General features: G+C 48.4%; 1 protein-coding gene across 2 annotated transcripts in view; it reads left to right on the forward strand.

Moving 5' to 3' along the window:
• Window positions 1-17,697, forward strand: part of RPA1 (replication protein A1) — a 36,721-nt gene that overhangs the window by 1,233 nt on the left and 17,791 nt on the right. The window contains exons 2-11 of one of the 2 annotated variants that reach the window (XM_028707343.2): window positions 150-192; window positions 1,834-1,881; window positions 2,091-2,169; window positions 5,969-6,077; window positions 7,681-7,769; window positions 9,316-9,426; window positions 12,116-12,245; window positions 13,410-13,512; window positions 16,171-16,239; window positions 17,238-17,430. In XM_028707343.2, the coding sequence (XP_028563176.2) occupies window positions 160-192; window positions 1,834-1,881; window positions 2,091-2,169; window positions 5,969-6,077; window positions 7,681-7,769; window positions 9,316-9,426; window positions 12,116-12,245; window positions 13,410-13,512; window positions 16,171-16,239; window positions 17,238-17,430 (964 nt within the window). In that variant the 5' untranslated portion in view covers window positions 150-159. Of the gene's footprint in view, window positions 1-37; window positions 193-1,833; window positions 1,882-2,090; window positions 2,170-5,968; window positions 6,078-7,680; window positions 7,770-9,315; window positions 9,427-12,113; window positions 12,246-13,409; window positions 13,513-16,170; window positions 16,240-17,237; window positions 17,431-17,697 lie in introns of those variants that run through there. The other variant, XM_077919244.1, reaches the window with a different exon arrangement.

The raw sequence follows: 17,697 nt of genomic DNA on the forward strand, positions 1-17,697 counted from the left end.
TCCCCTCGGCCAATGGCGCCTCCGCGGCAGCGGCACGTGACGGAGGGAAAGGAGGCGGCGGCTGCCTCGCGCGCGCGGGACGAGGAGGCCGGCCCCGCCCCCCCCCCCGCTCTCCTCAGAAGCGCCATCGGCGAGGAAGAAGAAGCGGAGGAGGCCGGGATGGCGGCGCGGCTCAGCGAGGGGGCCATCGCGGTGAGAGGGGAGGCGGGGAGGGGGCCGCACTCGGCACATGCTCCCGCTTCCTCGGCCGTGGCTTTTTGTAGTGAGGCTGAGGCGAGCGGGAGCCGCTGCCGCCACGCGCGGAGCGTTTCTCTAGCGCTTTCCTGGCGACTTTGCAAGTAATATTCATGTATTTGCACGTGGTTAGAAATCCAGTTCGGGAATACACGAAAGTACACGTGTGTGCGTGTGTGTGTGTATGCAAGAACGTGCATAACTTACAATTGGTTACATAAGTTTGCTTATACGTGTAGTATGTTTTCCATTTTACATACTTGCATATACAGTGGTACCTCGGGTTACAGACGCTTCAGGTTACAGACTCTGCTAACCCAGAAATATTGCCTCGGGTTAAGAACTTTGCTTCAGGATGAGAACAGAAATCGCGCGGCAGCAGGAGGCCCCATTAGCTAAAGTGGTACCTCGGGTTAAGAACAGTTTCAGGTTAAGAACGGACCTCTGGAACGAATTAAGATCTTAACCCGAGATGCCACTGTAATCCCTAAATCGTAGGCATTTTATGTGTGCATGTGCCTATTTGTATGTTACCCTGCCAGGGTGGTCTGCAGCCACCATAAAAACATCAGAAACCATTTTTTAAAGTACAGAACAGTCATTGGAATGTCTGGCTACTGAAGAATATGAATTGCAAGGGGAGAGAGACTTTCCATCTGGCAATGGCTCTTTCCACCTGCCTTGCCCCCTCCAACCCTGGCAGCCTTCATGGGAGAGCTGCTCCAGAGGAAGAACTGCAAGGGGAGAGAGACTTATTTTTATTTATTTGTTCATATCCCACTCAAGGCGACACAGGGTAGAGTTGTATCAAGCATTAGCCCTGCTCAAAGTACAGTGGTACCTCGCAAGACGAAATTAATTCGTTCTGCGAGTTTTTTCGTCTTGCGAATTTTTCGTCTTGCGAAGCACGGATTCCTATAGGAATGCATTGAAAATTAAACTTGCAAGACGTTTTCGTCTTGCGAAGCAAGCCCATAGGGAAATTCGTCTTGCGAAGCAACTCAAAAAACGAAAAACTCTTTCGTCTTGCGAGTTTTTCGTCTTACGAGGCATTCGTCTTGCGAGGTACCACTGTAAACCTTTTTTCATTAACGTGTGATGAATAGCTTAGTCTTTTAACCCTGAGCCTGGTTTTGGCCGGGGAGGGTGGGATACAAATAAAAGTTGTTTATTATTATTATTATTATTATTATTATTATTATTATTATTTCAGTGGGTCTACTTTGAGTGATATGTAGTCCAGAAAAATACTATAATTTATTACCTGCCTTTCACCATAAGTTTCCTGGGCAGGTTACAACAATTAAAACACAATGTTTAAAACAGTTTTAAACAACTTAAAATCGCAGATAAAAGGTTGGCTCTCATTGGGTGCCAAAAACTGGAGGGCTGCAGGCTCCCCACTCCCTGTCTCCTAGATATGCTTCTTTTGCAGGCTGGGGAAGCTGGAATTGCCTCCCTGGGGAACCACCTGCAAATGTGCTGATCCTTGCTCCAGGGGAATGAAAAACTTCATTTAGTCCAAGGAAACCTTTTGCTGAGATCAGGCCATTCACCCTCTCTTGCTCAAAGGAGTCAGCTGTCTCTTTCTTTTTTCAGGCCATGATGCAAGGAGAGAATGTTAATAATCCTGTCTTGCAGCTCATTGTGAGTATTCCCTGTTGCCTGTCCAATTAGCTTCAAGATAAATGTACAGGAGGCCAGGTACTGGCCTTCGGGGGGGGGGGGAGCTTTACCATCTTGACCCAGGGGGCAAAGCGTTGGGGACACTGTATGTGTCCTTCACATTACTGTTCTTACCTTAAGTCAACTCTCCTTGTTGGACCTAACCGTGCCTCTTGTGCTTTTCTGTGCAGACCATCCGAGCTATCTCCACTGGAACTGGCCCACAGCGTTACCGGATGCTGATGAGTGATGGCGTGCAAACCCTTTCCTGTAAGCATCACGTGCACAGAGGCAGTTGGCTGGGGGGACATTGCTGCAAGATGCTCCTGGACATCAGCACTGGGGATTTGGAGGGGTGTTGGTGTAGCTCAGTTGTAGAGCCACAGGCTTACACCCAGAAGATCCCAGGCTCAGCCCTTGGCACACCCTTCTTAAAAAAGGACCCTGAGTTAGACAGGCTAGGAGAACCCTCTGCCTGAGACCTTGGGGGGCCACCGTCAGCCAAACATGGGACTACTAGGCTAAATAGACCATATGCCGTTGTGACTAGAGGCCCATTGCCAATGTGCATTTACAAGAGAGTGTGGAGTGCAATCACAAGGGCTTAAGAGTTTACCCTACACTGGTGAAGTTACCTAGAGTAACTTTCCTAATTCCTGTTCTAGTGAAGTTTGACTTACTCTCTCTCCATCTTGCTGCTTGGCAACTGGTTAGGTAAAGACTAAAGAATTGGTGGTTTTGGTTTTTTGTTGTTGTTGTTTAGACGTTTAGTCGTGTCCGACTCTTCGTGACCCCATGGACCAGAGCACGCCAGGCACCTCTGTCCTCCACTACCTCCCGCAGTTTGGTCAAATTCATGCTGGTAGCTTCAAGAACACCATCCAACCATCTCATCCTCTGTCGTCCCCTTCTCCTTGTGCCCTCCATCTTTCCCAACATCAGGGTCTTTTCGAGGGAATCTTCTCTTCTCATGAGGTGGCCAAAGTATTGGAGCCTCAGCTTCAGGATCTGTCCTTCCAGTGAGCCCTCAGGGCTGATTTCCTTCAGAATGGATGCGTTTGATCTTCTTGCAGTCCATGGGACTCTCAAGAGTCTCCTCCAGCACCATAATTCAAAAGCATCAATTCTTTGGCGATCAGCCTTCTTTATGGTCCAGCTCTCACTTCCATTCATCACTACCGGGAAAACCATAGCTTTTACTATACGGACCTTTGTTGGCAAGGTGATGTCTCTACTTTTTAAGATGCTGTCTAGGCCTGTCATTGCCCTTCTCCCAAGAAGGAGGCGTCTTTTAATTTCGTGGCTGCTGTCACCATCTGCAGTGATCATGGAGCCCAAGAAAGTGAAATCTCTTACTGCCTCCATTTCTTCCCCTTCTATTTGCCAGGAGGTGATGGGACCAGTGGCCATGATCTTCGTTTTTTTGATGTTGAGCTTCAGACCATATTTTGCACTCTCCTCTTTCACCCTCAATAAAAGGTTCTTTAATTCCTCCTCACTTTCTGCCATCAAGGTTGTGTCATCTGCATATCTGAGGTTGTTGATATTTCTTCCGGCAATCTTAATTCCGGCTTCGGATTCATCCAGCCCAGCCTTCCGCATGACGAATTCTGCATATAAGTTAAATAAGCAGGTTTTGGTTTTACTTCCTTCCAAAGAATCCTGGGGACTGTAGTTTACCCTTCTCAGAGCTACAGTTCTCAGCACCCTTAACAAACTGCATTTCCCAGCATTTCTTAGTGGTGATGGAACATGCTTTTAAATGTATGGTGTATTCACAGCCCTTTTTCCCCTCCAGAAAAATAGGAACTTGCTTTGGTAGGGTTTGGTGGAAGCCTTCTTGTGCTAGGGGCCTCAGCATTTTCTTGAGCCTTTGGGTTTGAGAGCTTTTTATGTTCTTTATTAAAAACATAAAAGGAAAAAGAAAAGGGGGGAGAAAACTTAAAGGATTGTTATTATACATATCCTGAACTTTATCTAATGCAGTGTTTATACAGTGGTACCTTGGGTTAGTACCTCGGGTTAAGAACTTTGCTTCAGGTTGAGAACAGAAATCATGCTCCGGCGGCGCAGCGGCAGCAGGCGGCCCCATTAGCTAAAGTGGTGTTTCAGGTTAAGAACAGTTTCAGGTTAAGAACGGACCTCCGGAACGAATTAAGTACGTAACCAGAGGTACCACTGTGCAACTGATTTTCATATATTGACTTTGTCTATAGCAAGTCTACGTTTATATGTAATTTGCTCATGCGTTGTGAGTTTATACATATCTTTTATCCATTCGCTAAAGGGAGACGCATTTTTGTTCTTCCGGTTCATTAAAACCAGTCTTTTTGCTATATTAAGGGCATGTAGAATCCATTCATACTGTCTCTTAGTTAGATTGCATGTATTGGGAATGGAATTCAAAGGGATATTTTCCTCTGCAAATTCAAGATTTTTCTGTATAGTCATGTTAATCATTTCTATTACCCCCTCCCAAAAATTTACCAATGTGGGACACTGTGTGAACTTACCGTATTTTTCGCTCTATAACACGCACCTGACCATAACACGCACATCGTTTTTAGAGGAGGAAAACAAGGAAAAAAATTCTGAATGAAACAGTGGATGTATCATTTTTGTGCTTCATGCTGTGGCCACAGACATGTGATCTGATGGTGAATTTGGGGTAGCTCAATGCAAAGATCCTGAGGATCCATGTGGATCCATGCTTTTTAACCACGTTTTTGCACCATTGCAGCCCCAGGCAACAGTGGGTGTGTGATTTTTGGGGGGCAGGCTGCTATGTGATCTGATGGTGAATTTGGGGTGGCCCAATGCAAAGATCCTGAGGATCCATGTGGATCCATGCTTTTTAACCACGTTTTTGCACCATTGCAGCCCCAGGCAATAGTGGGTGTGTGATTTTTGGGGGGCAGGCTGCTATGTGATCTGATGGTGAATTTGGGGTGGCCCAATGCAAAGATCCTGAGGATCCATGTGGATCCATGCTTTTTAACCACGTTTTTGCACCATTGCAGCCCCAGGCAACAGTGGGTGTGTGATTTTTGGGGGGCAGGCTGCTATGTGATCTGATGGTGAATTTGGGGTGGCCCAATGCAAAGATCCTGAGGATCCATGTGGATCCATGCTTTGTAACTACATTTTAAGTGGGGAGTGAAGGAAAAACACAGAAGGGACAAGAGAGCGGTGTGCAGAGAAGCAGCTGGCTAAGAATGCTGGAGAGGGATTTTACGGGAGGGAAGAAAGAAAGGCAAAAGTTTCCACAAACCGAAGCCAGCTTTCTCTCTCCTCCTGCATGTTTTCTGGCTGCCTGCGAGGAGCACGGAGAGGAATTAGAAGGAAAGACCTCTGCTTTCCCCTCTGCTTGCCTGGAGGGGAGGGGCTTTCCCTGCTCTTTGTTCGTTTGAGCAAACACAGCAACACAGCAACGAAACAGAGGAGGGTGGGCAGTAAGACCCTGAGGCAGAATGCAGGAAAGCAACCACTTCCTCTTTTCAGGTTTCCCTCTCGGACACAACGCACGATTGATTTTTGCTGATTTTTGTTCCTGCGCTCCCCTAATCGGCTCCAGGGACCCCCCCCCCCCCATTCGCTCCATAACACGCACAGACATTTCCCCTTCCTTTTTAGGAGAAAAAATCTGCGTGTAATAGAGAGAAAAATACGGTAGGTTTTTTAAAGAGTTTGAAAGCTGTTATGTCACGTGGCTTAACATGGCTTCAGTTTCTTGGCTTAATGTAGAGGCTATTCCGTCTCAAATTGTCTTTTGGGAAATGGAATGTTGGTTTGCATTTCAACTATATCCGTAGAATCATAATCGGTGCAAGATGCAGTTGCAGGCCTCCTTGGCGTGTGGCTGTCCTCCAGGTTTTATTCAGGCACCTCTATCAAAGCAGAGTCGGTCTTTGGGTGGTGGTTAATGAGATAAGTGTTGATTTAAGTCAAGCAGTTCTTAGATCTCTGAGCAGTAACCTGAAGTCTTATCACAGCCAGGCCACAATCACGTGGTGCCTCCTTTCACCTCATAAAATACTTCCCCCCTCCTTTCTTCTTTTTCTTTTTACAGCTTTCATGCTGGCAACACAGCTGAACGACCTGGTTAACGACCAGGGCTTGAGTGCGAATGCCATCTGCAAGATTAACAGGTTCATCATTAACGTCCTGAAGGATGGAAGGTAACGGCTCAGTCTGTGATAAAAGCGAGGGCCTATGATTCTGCTCTACAATCCAATCCCCTCTAGTGTGACATTAAGGTCCAGGCATGGTGTTTTATTCCTCTTGGTATGGTTTTGTGGTGTTTCATCTTAGCCTTCAGGTCTGCCACGGCAACCTGGGGAGGAAGTTTGCAACAGCAATTTTTCCTTAGATTTTCGAATTGCCTTGTTTACCCACACATAGCCATATTAGTCACTTTTGTGGCACATTGAGGGTCTAGAAGAACAAAAAGGACCAGCTCTCGGAAGATTCGGACTACAACTCCCATCAGCCCCAGGATCATAATGGCTGTACAATGCTGGTGCTGATGGGAGATGTAGTCCAAAACATCTAGAGTGAGCGCTGGCTTCTGGGGAGCCTGATCTAGGGTTCAAGACTCTGATACAGCATTGTGCCCCCTCCTTGTGGAGAGCAGGCAGGCAGGCAGCAGTTTCTTACACATTTTGTGTTTTTATTCTGTTTCAGATTTTGGGTAATTTTTAATGCTTTTTAATCTCTGTTGTAAACCCCTCACAGAACTTCACTTATTGGGTAGTGTTGAGCAAATAAATCACAAAATCACATGTGACAAAAGTGGTTTCTTTTATGGGCCATAAAATGTGAAACCACCATCTGATCCAATGGAAGTTAAAGTGCATTCAAAATAAGAAAACAATGGGCAGACAGAATGTATTATTTCCAGTTCGCCTTTCTCTGCTTCCTCAAGATTTCCAAATCTTGGACTGTAAACCGCCCCCCACCCCCAATACTCCAGTACAGTGATACCTCAGGTTACATATGCTTCATGTTACAGACTCCGCTAACCCAGAAATAGTGCTTCAGGTTAAGAACTTTGCTTCAGGATGAGAACAGAAATCGTGCTCCGGCGGTGCGACGGCAGCAGGAGGCCCCATTAGCTAAAGTGGTGCTTCAGGTTAAGAACAGTTTCAGGTTAAGAACAGACTTGTGGAACGAATTAAGTACTTAACCCGAGGTACCACTGTACTAATACAGGGGTGGGTAAACTCAGACCCGAGCCCTTTCTGACTCTCCAACATGATTCTCCAGCCCTCTCTGTCTGGCCTGCAAAACATGGCCCAGCTTTGCACCTCGAGTATTTTAGCAGGGCTGGGAAAGTAACCTTAAACCCTGGTGATGCTCCTTGGTTTCCTGAATGGAAGATAGAGAGGGGTTTGTGTGTAGAAACTAGCTGACTGTACAAAGGTAAAAACTGACGTGTGTTGCTCTGCCTACTTTTCCCTCTGGTCCTGCTTACTGCTGCCATGGGACCCTTGGAAAATTGCTGTGAAGGAAATGCGGCCCTTGCATGCAGCCTCCCCACCCCTATTCTAACATAGGAGGACCTTCGGGTGTAGGGTGGTATATAAATTCAATAATTAAAATTACAGTGCAGCATGGATTGTAGGTGCCGTAGCACTTAAGTCCCCAGTTTGGGTTACCTCTGCCTCTCAGCTATTGCCCTGTGGCAAAAGATCCTGTCTCCTGTTTACCTTCCCAGCTCACAGTCTCTTAACAAGCAAAGCAGGCACCAGGCGGGTAAAACTTCAGCTTTTTTCTTTGCAGGAAGGTGGTTATTGTGATGGATTTAGAAGTCCTCCAGACGGCCGACATGGTGGCAGGGAAGATAGGCAACCCAGTGCAGTACACTGAAGGTAAGAAGCTTTCCTGAGCAATGGGTCTGCAGGGGCCTTGTTCTGGCATCTTAACTGCCGCGATGCCCTTTTCAGTGATGTGCTTTCCCCGTCCTAATGAGAAACAGGGATTTTGTGTTTTGGCTTGAAATGCCTTTGTGTCTGGATTAGCGATTTCTTCTCTGCTGACGTCCCCTGTTACTCCGGGATCACTTCTCTCATTCATAACTCCTTCCGCTTTGGTGAGCGGTCGCCACCGTCGGAATGTGCTCGGCCCTTCGGAACAGAGTCGGATGACGCTAAAATTGAGTTTTTGGCAGGGCACATCTCAGACGAAGGATTAAATCCATCAGCCCAAGAGAAGGTGGCAAGCGTTCTAGGGAGAACCCATATTTAAGGACGCTAGGAGTTATTTGCAACACACTGGTGAACCACAAAATTTCCTTGTCCTCACAGAGAGGAGCCGCGGGAGTTAGTTGGTTCATAAGTTGAGTCAAATCAGCCTGACTTAATGCAGATGATTTGAACTTCACAAATTTGTGGAGCGTAAATCTAAAGCATAAATTCAGGTCCAGAAGGAAAATATTCTGGGAGTACAAAAACAGTTTTCGTTGTCCATTTGCTGAAGTGGGGAAGTAAACAACCCTACAGCCTGGATATTCACAGCCCTTAAAGCTTAGTGTGTGTCTGTTTTAAATGCAGCATAGATGAAAATGAGATTTTATAATGAGACTTCACTATACAGCTGCTAGGGTTATTATTGTTTACTGAAATATTTTTTATCACCCTCTTAACCCCCCCCCCAGAGGCTCACAGACTTGAAGAGGCCGGGGGGGGGGGAGGAGAGAGACAGTCCCTGCCCTCATGAGACATGGCACAAAATGAATATGGGTTGGGAGAAAGTTAGAAACAAGCAATCTGAGGTTCAAGTACTTGAGTTTACAAATAGTTTCAGGAGTTTCCTCCATCCTCTGCATTTTATTTTATTTGAAGAAGTGTATGCGGCTTAAATTTAGGTGAAAGTTTTGAGCAGTTTACAAAGAATGTACAAGGTTCTGGCCACTGCTACTCCTCAGAGTAGACCCATTGAAATTGGTGGACATGATTTAGTCCCCAAATCCTTCCGTCTTTTTACTCACGGGTTGTTGCTTTTAAAGTCGAATGTTCCCAGGAAAAAAGGTCAGCGCTCATCGGCAGCGGCTGTGCGGCTTCACTCCACGGGAATAGCGATTGACCCACAGCACCGCGCCAGCCCGTCCACGTTCCGGAGCCCCTTACGGGGTCCCTTCCTCGCTTCTGGGGGCGCTTCGGGTGCCCGCCGGGTCCCACGACCACAGGCTATCACTGCCTGTGGGTTTCCGATGTGGGTCTCCGCTTTGCTGTAGCGGACGACCCGTTTCCGCGGAGCTTCCCCTTCACAACATGAAGAGGACCGCCATTACCGTTTCGCGCCGCCTCCGGAAGACTGGTTGAGCAGTTGCATGAAAGACTGCAAGGGAGCAGGTTAGACTTTCCTTGCCAACTCTTGCCACTGAAATGGCTTCCCCCCCCCCCCTTTGCTTCCCAGGCACTTTGCAAGTAGGGCAGCAGCAGAGCTCTGGGAGCCTGGCAACCAACCAAGCCCCTAGCAGGCCAGCACATCCGAATGAGAGCACAGCCGCAGCAGCCACAGCAGCAGGTAAATGGTCCGGGATGTGTGAAGCAGAGAGAGAAGGAGGTTTGATGAGCAGCAAGAGAAGGTGGTGTCTTGCTGCTCCCATGCGGCTTGGCTTCTCTTGTCTGTGTGAGGTCAGGGTTGCATTAAAAACCACTGGTCAAAATGTTACTTGCTGCAATTTGAAGGGGGGGAGGTGGTGGTGGTTGCTGGTTTATGGCTGAAGGCCCTTCCCAGTCTTGAGATCTGTGTAGGTTTTAGTTAGGGGTAGCCAATGTGGTGCCCTGCAGATACTGCCAGGCTCCAGCTCCCAAGAGCACCTCTGACCATTGGCCAAGGTGGCTGCTGGGAGTTGGAGGCCAGCTGTGTCTGGTGGAGGGGCCATCCCTGCGCTAAGCTCATTCTGACCTCACAAGAACTGGAGAGATTTGGGCTGCCCTGTGCTAAGTCAGGGCTGCCACCGTTCTTAAATACCCAGAGCAAACCCATGGGAATTGATGTACCGGTACGTGGCTCACATAGGCCCATTACTTCCAGTGGATCTACCTTGTCATATGCAGCTATAGGATCTTTTGAGCGAAAGGGCAAAGAGGTTTTGCTCAGTGGGCGCCCACTTCATAGGAAGCTGCCTTATACAATGCCCCTCTAGTGCAGTATTGTCTGCACTGGTTGGCAGAAGCTCTTGAGCAAACTTTTCCAGCAGGGGGCCGGTCCACTGTCCCTCAGACCTTGTGGGGGGCCAGACTATATTTTTTTTGGGGGGGGGATGAATAAATTCCTATGCCCCACAAATAGCCCAGAGATGCATTTTAAATAAAAGAGCACATTCTACTCATGTAAAAACACGCTAATTCCTGGACCGCCCGTGGGCCGGATTTAGAAGGCGATTGGGCCGAATTCGGCTCCCGGGCCTTAGTTTGCCTACCCATGCTCTTGGGGGTTTCAGGCAGGGAGCCTTTCCCAACCCTAGGTGAAGCTGCAGTCAGGGATGGAACCTGCATGCAAGGCAAGTACTCTGTCACCAGGCGCTGCTGTCGTTCGCTCTGCTGGCCTCTGCACGGAGCCAGCCTTGAGATGGGGATGGGGGAGCACCTCTGGCCCTCCAGCTGTTGCTGGACTCTCACCTCCCATCATCCCCAGCATGGCCAGTGGTCAGGGTTGGTGGGGATTGTACCCCAGCAGCGTCTGGGGGGGGGGGCACAGATATTCCCTTCCCCCTGCTTTAAATGGAAGGCCAGAAAGTCCCTCAGGTGGGGGAAAGTAACATCAAAGCATACTGGACTTGATTTGCCAAAGGTTTCTCTTGGTGCTTCGCTTGACTCTGAGCTCTTGAGTTTGGCTCCTGGCTCATTGGCAACAAACGTTTATAATTAAAAGTGCCTTTTTGTTTCCAAGGGGTGAGCGGTGCTAACAGGGAGGATGGTGACACGGAGTTGAAAGGCAAATTGAAAAAGAGAGGCGGACGCTGAAATTGAAACAGAAAAATAATTTTTAGCCCCTGTCAGGTTACAGCGGAGCTTCATTAATAATGATAGAGCCAGTCATTTTCGTAGCTTGCAGAAAATTATCAGAGGCGCACACTGTAATTGTTATCTAAATGAGGAAACGCAGCTTTGTGCTGGCATTTGATAGGCAGCTTAATTCTTTTTCTCCCCCCCCCCCCCTTTTTACTTTTTATTAAGGCATTATTTCACAACAGCGAAACAAACTGTGGTGCAGCGTAAATTATTCAGCATAAGAGAAAAGGAAATACATGTCTTGCAAAAGGAGTTTACATATCGGAACAGCTTGTGCTAACATTATAAAACTTCCGGAGGCAGACTAGTTGGTTGCAACAGAAACCTCTGCAAAAGTGTCTTGTTGCCACCTTAGAAAAGACAATGCACATTTATTAAGGTGTGATCCCTCGTAGGCAGCAGCCCGTTTCACCAGAGGTGCAAAGCGTAGGCCAGAATAAGTATGTTTTAAGTCTTTAAGATGCTGAAAGGATCTGTGTTGATTTTAATATTGTAAACACCCTCCCTCACCCCCCCCACTGGTGCTGCAGTTTGTCCTCTTTTTCATGGAATGTGCAATTCAAGTGACAACAGAGAATGTTAGCAAACTGCATAATGAGGCTTCCCCCCCTTGCAATACTCAGTGTGGCTGGTGGGGGGCAGCGTTTGCACACAGAATTGCTATAGAGGGTACAAGGCACTAGACTGTGAACTGTCACAGGGTGCCAGCTGAGTGTTGCGGTGATTGTTCCCTTTGGGCAGAGCAGGATGCTCTCGGCCATAAAAGCTAAATGCAAAACAACAACAAAAAGTTGTGGTAATAGCTTGTACCAGCTCTTGCCTTTGCTTGAGATATTGAAGGGGTGGGGTGGGGGAAGTGGCCGAGTGGCGCCAGAACCAGTCTGTCCTGGGTTTTGGTCAATACATGGAGGGAGCTCAAGTGCCAGGGTATCTTGATGTCGCTGCTGCGCCGCAGAGCTGAATCCCTGATCATTTGTAGAGTTGGAAGGGACAGTGAGAGGCATCTAGTCCAACCCCCTGCACTGCAGGAGTCACTGCTAAATAAGCCCCAATTTATGGCCATCCAAGCTCTGTTTAAACAAACTCCAGCGAACGAGAGTCTGCCACCTTCTGAGGAAGTCAATTCCCCCATCGAACAGCCTTTGCCGCCAGAAAGTTCTTCCTACTGTTTAGCCCGATACATATCTTGTCTTTAGGGTCTGCGTCAAAATACATCACCCCTTCAAAGGTGCCTGGGAAGGCAGGCGGCTCCAGCTTCCTGAGCACCCCTGGGGGCTCCCAGACCAAAGTGGTGCCCATTGCCAGTCTGAACCCGTACCAGTCCAGGTAAGTTGTCCAGCGTGAGGGCCTGCCACCACCATGGCCTGAACGCCCTGGGCACCCAGAGCTGCGTTAGCTTCACGTCAGGGCTTGCTGCCCCATCGCCCTGTGCTTGGGTCTCTGGTCTTAATTGCTTAGCCCCAACTACTGTGGGATTATCCTCTCCCGGTTGGGTGACAGATTAATTTTTAGGAAGTTGATTTTGAAGCCTGCAGGTGCCTCTCTTTTTTTGGGGGGGGGGGTGAAGGGCTTTGCTCCTGTGGCACAAAGTCTGCAGAATCCAATGCAAGCTGCGCTCTTGAGTGCACGTGCATGCGTCTTTGCCTTGTTTTTCTTCCCAGCGAAAACAGAGTGTCCTTCCCGACTGCGTTCCTAGCAGGTGGCTTGGGCATGGCAGGCTTCCATTGTGCCTGTTTACCGTCCTTGTTCCTTTGCGTTTCGGGTTTCCAATGCTGCCGTGCTTCATTCAGCAAGTCACTGACTGTAGTCATTGGTGTAAATTGTGGGGGAAGGCAAAGAATAGGGAGGCTTACTCCTACTGCGGCAGAACAAAGGGGCTTTTGTGCTGCGAGATGTACGAGAGCTATGAGCTGAATGCCACTTATTCCATATGCACATCTGATGAAGTAGGCTGTTGCCTACAGAAGTGCCTGCCAGGCGTCTTCCTTTGTCTCTGCCCTGTAGGTGCTCTGCTGGGTGAGCGGGAGGCAGCCCCTGGATCAGCCATTGGCTGTCATGAGGCTCGCAAGGCAGGGTTGGAGGCCCTTTCAGCCTCATTCTCTTGTGGGGGGCAACCTTCTGGAGAGCCCACATGCCAATGCTGGGCGTGGCTGGAGGCAGAATTGGGTGGAACACCAGATTTGATTAGAGAACTGTATTCCAGTGGGATTGGTGCCAGTGGTTTCTCTAGGACCACATCTCTTACCCTGGCAAAAGCACTCTAGGAGAGAGGGGTGGAGTGGGAAGGGGAGGGGGAGTCTAGAGGGCTTCATTCTCCCCCCTCCACACACACACACACACGGTAAGAGACTGCAGCACTTCCTGTGTGGTTCTTCCCTAATCTTAAAATGGATTTCAAGGCTGTCCGTCTATAAAGACTCTCGAAGAGACGCTGGCAGGAGCTAGTCCAAGTGGGCTGGCAAGGTTCCTAATTCTCCCCTGTGGTTCTAGGTGGACAATTTGCGCCCGGGTGACTCAGAAGGGCCAGGTCCGTGCATGGAGCAACTCACGCGGGGAAGGGAAGCTTTTCTCCATCGAATTGGTTGATGAAAGTGTAAGTGTTTGTGGCGAGGAGTGAATTGAAGGCTGGATTGGGGTTGATGGGAGTTTTAGTCCAAACCCTCCAGAGGGCACCCAGCTGGCAAAGGCTGTTGCAGAAGAAAGCTACAGAGAGATCAGCCAAAAGCTCTGAACTTACTACATGCTCCCGTCTCTGCTGCTGCTGGATTCAACAGCCCACCTTTCCTTGAACGCTCCGAGTTCAAATCAACCACCCCCCATTCCCAGTCTTGAAATGGAATATTTACTCCGCTGCGTATTCCCTGAGAGATAGAGACTGGCCCAAGGTCACTCAGTGAGTAGGACCATGTCTCCTCCAGACCTTCTCTAGCCTTCTACCCCACAGGTTCTCTGTCCACTGAAAACCTTGTGTCAGTAAGGAGGAACTTTTAGAGAGAATAGAGCAGCCTGCTGGTTTCTGTTTCTGCACCCCTTTAATGGACAGCTGGCGCTGCTGCTGCTGCTGCTGCTGCAGTGTGGATTGCAGGTTCTCACCCCCCCCCCCAGCCGCCCTGTGGAATCAGGGAGGTATGGTATGCAAATGATTAGCATCTCCAAACAGAACATCTTTTTAATTAGAAAATAAATATGTAACTGGAGGAAAACTCCTGCCTCCAGTTTGTTTGCGAGGAGGGAAGCTTGATTAGCCAAGCCCTGTACTTAAGCTCTGTAATTCCAAGCTTTTGATCAAATTACAGCTCTCTTCGCTGCGCAGAGGCTTGTTGCCTGTTTGTCTGCTTGTGTGGAAACATTTTTTGGGGGGGAGGTGTGGCTCTGAACTCCTGGCACATCCTCGTCAGCTGTTCCTTTTGCTTCCTCTCTATCTCCGTGCTGTCAGGTTCCTGACTGACGGTTTTTATTACAATTTTAATACTCCTCCTGCATAAACATCTTAGCTGGTGGTGCTCTAGCTCCGCTTTTAATTATCACTTTGGGAAGGGCCTGTCACAACACTCTGGGTGTCTCTGCTCCTGCTGCTATGTGGGTGATGTCATCCGCTAATTTGTGGAGCGAGAAGCAGGTATCAGGGAGCTTGTGAGACGACGACACTGTCGTGGAGCCGGAAGAGGGCTCTCAGCTGGGTGGCAGCACAAGGGGCTCATTGCTGCTCTGTATGGGCCAGGTGTGGGGGACCTTTGCTGGACTACATTTCCCATCAGCCCCAGCAAGCATCGTCAGTGGCAGGGGAGGATGGGAGTTGTAGTTCAGCAGCACCCGGGGGGGAGGGGCAAAGATTCCCTAGGCATAGGCCCTGTTCTTCTGGAGTTTATTTTCAGGGGACTATAGGGAAGCCTGCAACCCAGAGAGTCTTCTTGGAGTCCAGGTGGGGAGAGGAATCTGTTCATAGGTATTATTTATATACTTATCTATGCATTTGCAAAAAATACAGTGGTGCCTCGCAAGATGAAATTAATCCGTTCTGCGAGTTTTGTCTTGCGATTTTTTTCGTTTTGTGAAGCACAGTGTCGGAAAAGTTTTGGAAAAGCTTCAAAAATCACCAAAGTCTTCAAAAACCTCAAAAAAGGCTACCACACCGCGTGCTATGAGTTGCTCCTTGAAGTCAAGTCGCAACTGTATTAACGGTTTTAAGAAAAAGGAAACAAACTTGCAAGACGTTTCCGTCTTGCGAAGCAAGCCCATAGGGAAAATCGTCTTGCGAAGCAACTCAAAAAACCAAAAATCCTTCCGTCTTGCGAGTTTTCCGTCTTGCGAGGTACGACTGTACTACATCACTGACATTAAGGACGGGGAAACAACATGGCAGCGAAGAGCATAAAATCAACAGTAAAATTACGTTCATAAAGCAAATACAAAATACCTCGCATCATGAGGATTGTCAGCTGATTTGGCAACTAGAAATCACCTGCCCTTTTAACAGATTGATTGATTTTAAATTCATGTGAAATTTACATGCTACCCAAGCCTGCCTCTCTGGGAGAATGGTGGAACTGTGAGAATTTGCAAAAGGTTTCCTCTCCTGTTGCTGAAAGGGAAGGCCATCTTTTCACCTTTCCCATCTTCTCTAGTAACAGATCAACACTGGTGCCTGGTGGGAACAGACCGGTGCCACTTCTGCTGTGGCCCTGGGGTCCATTCAGGTGGTTTGTGGCATGCCTGCAGATTTATGGTTGAAGATAGGAGACTGCATATCCATCACACTAGACTTTTTTAAAAACAACAAATCCTGTTAGTCACTTTTTTGCTAAAGGCAACTCAAAGCAACTTAACAAAAAATAATAATAATCATGCATTAAAGAAAACATTGAAACACCCCACCCACTCTAAAAAGCCCCAGATCATTAAAAGCCAAAGGCCGGATTACAAAGGAATGTTCTTGCCTGGCGCCTGAAGATATATAACATTCGTATTGACTGCTAATTGTAACTTAATTGCTTCTTTTATTTCTTACCTGTTGTATCTTATTGAATTGCAATTTGAATTCTGTGGAATGGTAATACAATATGTAAGCAGTGAAAGAAGCAGTAAAAATACTGCTGCTTTCACGTACAGCCTCTAGCACAGCACATTGCTTCAACAGGCGAAAGAACCGTTAAGGGGTCTGCAAAGACCCCCCAGCAATTTTCATGGGGTCTGGGGGTGGGGTTGGAATCCCCTTTTTGTGCTGATTGCCCTTCCTGCTTCCTTCTTTCAGGGTGAGATCAGAGCAACGGCCTTCAATGAACAAGTGGACAAGTTTTTCCCCCTCATTGAGTTGAACAAGGTACTGTGCCCTTGGCCGGATCAGCAGGGGTGGGGATGTATTTTAAACATGTTAAAGCAGAATGTGCACAGCCCAGTGGCATAGCGTGGGTTGTCAGCACCCGGGGCAAGGCAAGTAATTTGCGCCCCCTAACCCGGTGATTTGCGCCCCTAACCCGTGGATTTGCCCTAACCCCAGATGTTGCGCCCGGTGCGGCCGGCCCCCCCTGCACCCCCCACGCTACGCCACTGGCACAGCCTGCCTTCATTCTTGCCTGGAGGAATAAACCTTGTGTGGGTCTGTCTGATCTGTGGGCCTGATAACTGGAATCTCTTAAGGCTAGGGGGGAGAGTGTTGCAGTTACTCTTGCCTAAGGGGTGAAGGGTTGCAGTACAGCTTGATTTGCCCATAGCCAAACCTCCCTGCAGGGTCTCTGGGTTAGCTCACAGGTTAGGAGGTGTCCACATGCCTGAAAACAAGGGCAGAGCTCTCGTATAGTAATAATCACGGTTATTTAATTTATCAGCGGCGTTACACAAAAGAAAAAGCCTCAGAGCAGCTTGGCAAGTTAAAATGCAAGAAACTAAAAGGAGAAACATTCAAAGCAGGGAACAATTCAAAAGCACAAGGTGCTCCTCTCCTAACATAAAAGGCCACAAGACCTCCCTGCCCCACTGAAAGATGAGCACCACCGTGGGAGGCAGCTTAGTTGTCAAAGGCCAGCAGAGTATTCTGCAGCTGGAGCCCGTTTTGTGTGGTCACCCTCCCTTGGGTGGGGCATCTGGAGAAGGGCCTTTGATAAAGACAGCAGGGTCTGGGCTAGCCCATATAAATTTGAGGTTCCCCTTTCAGGAGACAGCAAGTGGACTTGTCTGAAAGTGCAGGTTCCTCTGCGTTTCTGGACGCGACCCTGATCTCCCATGCCCTTGGAATTTCCTTAGTTGGGGTTGAGAGGGGAGCAGCGGAGCACTTGAATCGGGGTTTGTGCAGTTGCTTCACTCTTTTTTTCTCTGCCTCAGGTCTATTACTTCTCAAAGGGCCACCTGAAGACGGCCAACAAGCAGTACACGACCGTGAAGAACGACTACGAGATCACGTTCTCCAACGAGACATCCGTCGTCGCCTGCGATGAAGCGCAGCACCTCCCCTCTGTGAAGTTTGACTTCGTCCCCATTGGTGACCTGGAGAGCGCAGACAGAGACGCCCTTGTGGGTGAGGCAGGCAGCGGGGGCATTGCTTGCGTGTTTAGCAAAATGTTTCTAGGCAGCACTACTGTCATAACAATCCAGCCATGTGAGGATATTAACAACAACAACAGCAACACCACAGCAAAGTGGTTTACAAAATTACAATCAAATCATCAATACTGCCTGGTAAAGAAAAAGATGGCCATTGCAAAGACCTTGTCTGAATAACAGTTTTTAGGAGATGTCTGAAAGAAGGCAGGAATGATTCCTGCTGAACCTTCATCGGCAGGGA

This window comes from Podarcis muralis, chromosome 15 (assembly GCF_964188315.1).
Source record: "Podarcis muralis chromosome 15, rPodMur119.hap1.1, whole genome shotgun sequence".
Classification (NCBI taxonomy): Eukaryota; Metazoa; Chordata; class Lepidosauria; order Squamata; family Lacertidae; genus Podarcis; species Podarcis muralis.